We start from the raw sequence: 9,173 nt of genomic DNA, 5'->3' as shown, positions 1-9,173 counted from the left end.
CACCCCAGGGGCTCCGCGCTTCACACAGCAGCTCACAAAGGATGCTTGGGGCGCCCCAGTCCTGGTAGTCTTGGCAAAGGGGTGGGGGTGGGGGGGCTCTGTGGCCAGAGGGCCAGGGTTCAAATCACCACTCTGTCCTTTCCCAGCTGTGTGCGGACATGTGACTTAACCTCCCCGGGCCTCTCAGCTGGAAAAGGAGCTTAATAAACGCTCCCACCTCGGATAAAGGCTCCCTCCACATTTACTGAGCACCTGCTACGTGCTAGGCCCTGTTCCAGCAGCCTGAGCAAGGTAGACAGAGCTCCCTGTTGTGCGTGCAACAGTTGTTGTGTAAGTCAGTGGCCACGGGGCTGGGGGAGGGGGGGAGCTTCAGAATACTGATGGAAGGGGCTTCCACGATCACTTCATTTTTCCACCGACTTGTTGAAATGCCCTGGTCTGTGGCCGACAAGGTGCGAGTGCTGTGGAGAAAAGCCGGACGGAGAGGTGGTCCTGGTTTTGAGTCAGATGGTCAGCGACCAGGGACATCTGGGGAGGGGACAGGCGGGAGGCCCTCGGTAAAGGTCAGCCGTGGCTGTTGTTGCCATTCTCCAGTCCTGAGCACTTGGCCTCCGCACGTATTTGTCAATGAGTGGCCTCCCCTTGGCCCCTGAGCAGCTTGTCCTGACCGCCCCTGCCGCAGGGCTGGGTGAAGGCTGTGGACACACGCATTCACTGGAATCCCTCCCTCTGGACATTAGAGGGGGTGGCTGTGAAAGCAGATGGCTGGGAGGTTTGGGTGGAAATGGGAGCTAAATGCCAATGAGTACAAGAACAAAGAAGATGTTCTAAAGCTGATGGCGGCAATGACTGCACTGATCTTCTTGATGTGGCCCAGCGATTGAATTGTGCGAGAGGTGAGTGAGTCACATGCCAATCACACTGTTTTTAACAAAGCAGATTCCTGGGCCCGGGCCCGGGGCCTATGCCCTCAGACCACCTGGGGGTCAGCAAACGTTTGAGATAGAAGAGCCAATCCTGTCCCTCGTAGCAAGTCAAAAATTATTCCAGAACCAAAACTATATTTTTACAAACAAATGAAATCACCCCTACCTGAATAATGTGTGTGTGTATATGTATATGTATATATGTATATGTATATATATAATATATATATGTATTCTACATGAAGCTATGATAGTCTTATTTTCATTTTCAATTTTACTCCTGAGCCACAAGTACACACCAAAAGAGCCTCCTAGGTGTGCGGGCCCCAGTTTGCTGACCCCCCGACTGGCAAAGGGCTGTCCCTAGAGACTCAGTGAGACTCTCCTGGGTGACAGGCATGTGTCACCCCCAGCCTTGTGCTCAGCAGTGGGAGTGCAGGGCGCTTGGGGGAAGAATCAATGAATGAATGAGCAGACAGACACAGTGACCCCTCTCTCCCCCTTTGCCGAGCCACATGACCTGTGCGTGTTGCCAGGCCCCAGTCAGGCCACGTGTGGCCCAGGGTGAGGCTGCCCCCACCTCCCATTATCTCCCCAGTCGGCCACTCACACATGACGCTGAGCTCCACGGTGCGGTTGTCCTGGCCATAGGCGTTCTCTGCCAGGCAGGCATAGACGCCGTCCACCCCCGGGGTCACCTGGTCCAGCTCCAGGAGCAGGCTCTCGGCCACCGCCTCACGGAGCACCGTCCCGTCCCGCATCCAGGTCAGCAGCGGGGGCGGGTTGCTGTCAGCCCCGCAGAGCAGGCTGACGTGGGTGCCTTCGATGGCTTCCACCGAGGAGTTCATCTCCACAATCACCGGGGGGTCTGAGGCCGGGGACACAGCGCGATCAATGGCTGGGCCGCAGACCCCGCCCCGGCGCGCCACCCCCCACCGCAACCGCGTGGGCGCCCCCCCTTCCCCCCTCCCCTCGGCTCACACTTGACGTCCAGGCTGGCATAGCTCTCGAACTGCAGGGTGGTGTTGGCGAAGGCCGCCTGGCAGCCCAGTCGGTGGCCGTTGGCCTCCCTGGTGGGCACGAAGTGCAGCAGCGACACCAGCACCCAGGTGCCCTCGTCCTCGCGCAGCCGCCCCAGCACAACCGGCTCCCCCAGCCCGTCGTGGCCCAGCCAGCTGAGCTCGGGGCGCAGCTCCGGGCAGTTGTCGGGCACCATGCAGCTGACCTCCAGCTCCGTACCTGCCACCACCTCCGGAGGGACCACGATGTTGGGGGTGCCTGCATGAGGGGCGGGGAGAAGGCAGGTGGAGGAGGAGGCAGCCCTGGGTTAGATTCTCCTCCCTCTCCCATCCCACCCCACCCGGCCCCTGTCCTGGTGTGGTGGGTTGCCAACGGGCTGCTGACTGCAAGGTCAACAGTTCAAAACCAGCAGCTTCTCTGCGGGAGAAAGAGGAGGCTTTCTTTTCCTTTAAAGATGTCCCGTCTCAGAAACTCACAGGGGCGGTGCTCTGCTGCCCTGCAGGCTCGCTGTGAGCTGGGCTGAGCTCCAGGGAGTCGGGCTGTGCTTTGTATTTTGCTGTGTTTCTGAGTCATCTCCTCCCAAGTCCCTGGATTCAGAATTTCTAACAATGTTTTCTTCTCCGCAGATGCCAGGGAGACAGGAGGATGGTGAGAACAGAAGCATTGGTTTGTGACTGAAAAGTGTTGAACTAGCCCTCCCAGCAATGCGACTGCGATGTTCAGTGTTGCCGTGAGGAAACGGAGACCAGAGCCAGTCCCACGCTCTGACGCTGTGTGATCCGAGTTTTCTTTAAGAAAACAGTTTTCCTTGACATGCTCCGTGTGCGCGTGCGCGTGTGCGTGCGTGCGTGCGTGCGTGCGTGTGTGTGTGTGTGTGTGTGTGTGATGCCCTGGAGCCGTGGCTGGCTGCCTGGCTGTGCCTGGGAGACTCTTTCTGCACCAGCACCAGCATCTGGTCCTTCAGAGAGACGTTGTGCTGAATCTCGGGGCTCCAGGAGGCCAGGCCTCTCTGGAGTCAGCGGTGCAATCGTCGGGGAAAAGGCATCGGCCTTCAGGGCCCATCTTTCAGAATTAAGTCGTGCCTCAGGGCGATGTGACGGGTGAGGCCCTCAGCAACGACCCACCCAGAGACGCTTCGCAAGGCAGGTCCGGGCGACATCTGTCCCAAACCCTGTGTCGCACATTCTCCTCTGCACACACGGGGTCACCAAGAATTGAAATCGACTGGACAGCAAGGAACCACGACATTGAAGGACTGGGAGATCGCATGCACACACACGTGCATAGACACACAGACGGGCATGTTTCCACGTACGTGCAGTGTATACACACACACAGCATGCATGCATATGTTGTTAGGTGCACAGAGCTGGCACCCCCTGCACAACGGAACAAAGCATGGCCTGACCCTGCGCCACGCTCACCTTGTCCTTAGGTGTGAGCCATGGCTGCGGTCACTGGGCCACTCGTGTTGCGGCCTTTCCACCTTTCCTGCTGTCCCTCTGCATGCACACACACACTATATACACACTATATATATCTATAGTGTGTGTGTGTGTGTGTATATATATAGAGAGAGTGTGTGTATCCTCTGTGCACACACACATATATGCATTGTGTGTATACACACACATACAATGTATATAACATATAATGTGTATATAAACATACAATGCACATATAAACACACAATGTTAATAGATGTGCACAGTATATATACATGCAATGTATATGTGTGTGTGTGCACAGAGCACACACACGCAATGAATATGCAAACATGTATATGTAGACAGAAAAATGCATACGGATGCAATATATATGCATGAAATGTATACATAATTCACCAAGTGTACATAAATACACACTGTATATACACACAATGTATACATACACAATGTCTATATGTGTGCACCATGTATATATACAGTATATATGTAAACATTTGTATATAGACACAAAAATGTGTATAAACACAATGTACATATATGTTCAAAATATATATATCGTACACAATGTGTACATATATACACTGTACATGTATACATACAATGTACACATAAAGACACACAATGTATATATATACACGCATGTGTATATGTGTGTACAGTGTATACACACAATGTAGATACAAATGTGTAGATAGACACAAAATGTACACAATATATGTGTGCACAATGCATATATGTACACTATGTATATAATATGTAACATGTACACATATTCAATATACATGCATACATACAACATGTACATAAATGCACACAATATAGCTATATAATATATAGATACACACTCACAATGTATATATACACAATATCGGTATATAGGTAAAATTTTGGTTTCTCTTGAAAACTCAGAACAAGACCCACTGGGCCAGCCTCCCCACCTAGAAGGCTGGCCCAAGCTGGGCATCCTGTGGCAGGCTCTGCTCTGACCACCTGACACCTCAAACCTGTGAGGTAAGTGCTGTGTTTACCCTCACTTTGTAGAAGAGGAGATCAAGCCCCAATTCTAACTGAGCAATTTGTCCTAGGTAACTCAACCAGGGGCAGGAGCTGGGGCCTAGCCCGCCTGGAGCCTGCTGCCTGTCTCCCAAGTGCTTCTGGAGGAGTTCCCTCGGGACCGGAAGCTATTCCTATCAGCCCTGCTTGGCTTATCTCTGCCATGGGCATTGTGGCTCTCACCTTCCCTATCCCTAAATGGCTGGACCCCTCTCTTTATCCAGACCCCCCCCCCCAAGAGACTTCTAGTGTCACCCCTGGCCCACCCAGCACAGCGCCTCAGCCCCACCCCTGCACGGCCCCGGGCCACTCACTGATGATGTCCAGGATGCTGTGCTCCGAGAAGGTGTACTGGTTGTAGCCCCCCAGGTCTCCCCGGAAGTAGTACTTGCCCCCCAGCTCGGGGCTGAGGTTGCTGAGCAGGAGTGTGCAGTTCCGCAGGCCCAGGTCCCCCAGGAGGCGGCTGCGACCCTGGAAGCTCTCGTGGACGACTTGGGTGCGGGACTTGAAGACCACCGGGGGGTAGTTCTTGGGGTAGGGGCTGTTGAAGTACCAGACGCCATGCACCACAGCGGGCCGCAGCTCATCAGGGAAGTCGAAGCGGCAGGGGATGGAGACGCAAGTCCCCTCGAAGGCGGAGATGGACGAGGGCATCCAGGCGCCCCAGTGGCCCCCTCGAGAGGCTGTGGGTGGCCAGGGGCTGCTGAAGTCGAGAGGCATCCGGTCCCGCCCAGAGCGTCACCTCCCCGCTCCTGCCAAGGGGGGGGCGGGCAGCATGCACAGGAACCACCCATCTCCCAGGGGCTCCCCAGCACCCCCACCCCAGCCGTTACCTGAAATCATAATCCAAAATAGGGGCAGCGCCGTGAGGAAGATCATGTCGTCCAGCACGTGAGCAATTGCTGGAGAGAGGAGCAGAGACCTTTAGTGGCCAGGGGAAGAGAGACAAGACACTCCTTCCGGCTGTGGCCAGAGGCCACTTGGAGGCCAGCTGCTCCCGCTATTATTTATAATGACACACAGGGGCACGGCATTGACCATGTTCCTGGCTCTGGCTACGACTATGAACCCGCTGAGTCTCTGTGAAAGCAGCACAAGGAGTGGCTCCCTGTTACAGCTGCAGAACAGAGACGTTAAGGAACCTGTCTGAGGCCACACAGCCGGCGAGGGGCAGAGCTAGGATTCCAGCCTGGGCTGCCTGGTTCCCCACTGGGAGCCTTACCCACCCAGCTAGAGGCCCTGGTGGCGTAGTGGGTTGCTAGGTGAGCTGCTAACCTGAAGGTCAACCGTTCAAAACCTGCAGCTTCTCCACGGGAGAAACATGAGGCTTCCCACTCCCGCAACAACGCACAGCCTCAGAGATCCACGGGGCCTTCTCCTCTGACCTCCAGGGTCTCCAGGAGTTGGGGTGGACGTCACGTATTGAGAATGACCTTCACACACACACCCTCATGCCCCCGGGGAGCTGCAGACAGGAGGGCCCAGGCTGGGGAGCAGGAAAGGGAGGAGGACGGTGGGGTGGGGGGAGCCTGCCCCTCACCTCAGTCTCCCTGAGTTGGACACGTCTTCCGCTCTGCCCTGCAGCCGTCAGCCAGCCAGCCTAGAACAGGTCAGACAGGTGCGAGGGGGTCGTGAGCTGGACGGGCCGCGTTGTCGTCTTCTCTCTATGGCCACCATTGGTTGTGGGACAGGCCAGGCGCCAGGCTACATCTGTCGCTTGTGACTGCCTGGGACCGTCCCACACCGAGTAGCAAGCAAGCCCATCTCCCTCCAGAGCGTGAAAGTGGGAGAAGTGAGCTGTCGGGAGGAGAACGGGGCATGGCAGAGCGGCGGGGAGGGGGCAGTGGTGGTGTGGTGTGGTGTGGTGCGGTGAGTGGGGTGAGGGTGCAGAGGTCCCACGGCTGAGCCCCGGGGGTGGCAGGCAGAGGCCCGGTCCCATCAATGACTGGGGTTCACAGCATCAGCATTCCCAACATGCCGTGTGAATTCCTGCCGCCCTCTCCCTCCCCACAGACGGCCCCTGGTGTCCCCACCCTTGCAGAGCCCAGGCCCCAGGACAAAAGAGCCCTGTTCCCTCAGGGTGAGACTGCCTCATCCCCAGGGACTTCTCGGGTAGGTGGAGGGTGAGGGAGGAGGCAGGCGCTCCTGGCTAGGCTCTGAGTGGGACTGACAAGGACTGGGGGGTGGGGGGTGTCAGTGAGCCATCTCAGGGTCAAAGTTGGCTTTCCACCCTCTGCCCATGTAACCCGACACATGCAGCCAGCCAGACACGAGCCAGCGCTGGTTGAAACGGGCCAGGTGCAGCCCAGGCAGTGAGTGCAGGCTCCCACAGGGAGGCTCCCTGGGACACTCAGAAGGGCCGGGCACCTGTGCGGACACGTTCACAGTCCCTCACAGGGGCGGTCTGATGGACCTTCCCCTTGTCCCTCACACCAGATAGATTCCAGCATGGTGTTCAGATGCACACACGTGCCCAAGAGCGTGTGCACACACTGATAGACACACGGACTCGCACACACGCACACACATGGACTTACACACAGGCTTGCACACACAGAGACCTGCGCACAGACAGACCTGTGCATGCACGCACGCACAGGGACTTGCACACACACACACACATACACACAACCTTGCAGATGCACATACCTGCACACACATTGACACACAGACCTACACATACACTTGGACTTGCACACACGTGGACTTGCACACATATGCAGCCACACACAGAACTACACACATCCACACACAGACCTAAATATTCACACAGACTTGTACACACACAGACCCACACATGCTCCTTCACGCTTACACAGTAGCTAGAAACAGACCCACCCACACAGGCTGGAACACGTGGCAGGTGCACACACCTGCAACAGCCAGGAGACAGGCCAAAGGCACACGTGATGCAAACATGCACCCACAACAGGGGCACACACAGGCTCTTAGGACAGGTGTTCAAGAGCCACGCTCCCTGAGATCTCGAGGGGGGGTTCTGAGGCTGGCAGTCTCTACAAAAGGAGCCCTGGTAGTAGAGGGGGGTCACCCACTGGGCTGCTGACCACAGAGTCCGCAGCTTGAAACCATCAGCTGCTCCGAGGGAGAAGGATGAGGCTTTCTATTTCCATAAAGAGTTAGAACAAACAAACAAAAACTCATTTCCATCGGAGCCAGTGCCTACTCAGAGCACGCCTGTAGGACAGGGTAGAACTGCTGCCTCTGTGGGTCTCCGAGACGGGAACTCTTTACCGGAGTAGAAAGCCTCGTCTTTCTCCCTCGGAACCATGGGTGCTTTTGAACTGCTGACCTTGCAGTTAGCAACCCAACTGGAAACTCCCTCAGAAACCCCGCGGGACCAGTGCCACCCTGTCCTACAGGTGCTCCCAGTCAGAATCGACCCAATGCCAGTGAGGTTGAAGGAAGTCTCTACAGGGGCAAACAGCCTCATCATTTTTCCCCGTGGAGCGGCTGGCAGGCTTGAACTGCTGACCTGGTGATTAGTAAGTAGCCCAATGCCTAGCCTGCAGTGGGGAGACAATAACAGCAACAGTTAGGAAAAACTGACCTTGCCTGAGATGCACACACACACACACACACATCTGCTGTGGGCTCAGTGGTTGGAACTTGCTCATTTACATCTCATTCCTCCCCCTCCCCCCCCATCCCCATCTCCTAGGTGACAGGATGCAGGTGTTTAATCACCTGGACAGACACTCTTCTGCTCCTTCATGGGTCCCAAGCCACACCCATCCCCACAGACTCCAGGCACTCAGACTGCTAAGGGAGTCTTTCATTGTTTCCCAAGTCCGTTCCCAGAGTCCGAAGTTACTCTCCTAAGCCAGGGGCAATTAATTCCCAGTGACCATCCGCCCTCGGCCTCTCTTACCTTGCACAGGCCTCTGGCGCCCCTGCCCGCTGCTCCGCCCACCCCCAGCGCTCTGGCTGCTCGCGCCGGTTCCCTCTGCTCCGTGGCCCAGCTCACAGTCCCCTGGCCTCCCAGGGTCTAGGCCCCCACTTGCCAGCCCTTCTCCTCCCCGCACCCTGGGTGCCAGGGGCCGCCTGCCTCCAGGGCCCAGCTCCTCCCTGCCCCTGGGGGAGGGGGCACAAAGGGCCCTTGTCACCATGGGGCTCAGACTAGGCAGCCTGACGCCCGGTTCTACTAGCTCCTTCCTGGACAGGACTGGGGAGGGAATGGTCACCTCACTGGGCCCCTGCCCCCTTCCTCCACGAACCGTGCTTTGGGGTCCCTGAGAGAGGGTCTCGTCTCGTCCCTCTGGAAATTTCAGGTTGAGAACAGAAGGCCTTGGCCTTAGCGTCTTGGGAATCTGCGTGGCCATGTTAGGTGTTAAGCCTGCTCCTGAGAAGCCAGCAGAGGCTAGTGTGGTCAAGAGGAGGGGACCAGATGGGCCTCACGGTCACCTCCACTCTTTCTAGAGTCGCTTCCCTGCGTGACCCTTGGTCCCCTCCTCCTGGTCACTTCCCTTCAGGATCCTTGTTGCCATCTGAAAGGACCTGATGTCTCCACACCGAGCGTGGCCTCTGTGCGGGCAGTGGGTTGGTCTGTTTTGTTCTCAGTGCATCCTGGCGTCTGGAATAGCTCTGGGCATGGGCAGAGGTCAGCTTCACCAGTGTACAGAGCGAACGCCCCGCTCTCGAGTTCTGTGGCACCTTCTGATGCCCAGTCTTCTCTCTGGAAAGGTGTCCCTACCCCAGCCCACTTCCC

At 56.6% G+C, this 9,173-nt stretch overlaps 1 protein-coding gene across 2 annotated transcripts in view; it reads right to left on the bottom strand.

Annotated features, from left to right (window-relative positions):
- The window catches only part of MAG (myelin associated glycoprotein), a 14,537-nt gene extending 6,118 nt beyond the window's left edge, over positions 1-8,419 (bottom strand). For both annotated transcript variants that reach the window (XM_004715788.2, XM_045293031.1), the window contains exons 1-6: positions 8,337-8,419; positions 5,988-6,047; positions 5,281-5,349; positions 4,762-5,130; positions 1,908-2,204; positions 1,537-1,794 (exon numbers count right to left, since the gene is read on the bottom strand). In XM_004715788.2, coding sequence (XP_004715845.1) covers positions 1,537-1,794; positions 1,908-2,204; positions 4,762-5,130; positions 5,281-5,326 — 970 coding nt within the window. In that variant the 5' untranslated portion in view covers positions 5,327-5,349; positions 5,988-6,047; positions 8,337-8,419. The remainder of the gene's footprint in view (positions 1-1,536; positions 1,795-1,907; positions 2,205-4,761; positions 5,131-5,280; positions 5,350-5,987; positions 6,048-8,336) is intronic.
- Positions 8,420-9,173: the final 754 nt, after the last annotated feature.

This window comes from Echinops telfairi, unplaced genomic scaffold (genome assembly GCF_000313985.2).
Source record: "Echinops telfairi isolate 266 unplaced genomic scaffold, ASM31398v2 ScPeMD7_655;HRSCAF=1070, whole genome shotgun sequence".
NCBI lineage: Eukaryota > Metazoa > Chordata > Mammalia > Afrosoricida > Tenrecidae > Echinops > Echinops telfairi.
The sequence above is the reverse complement of the archived record's forward strand: the minus strand, read 5'-3'. Positions and strand labels throughout refer to the sequence as shown.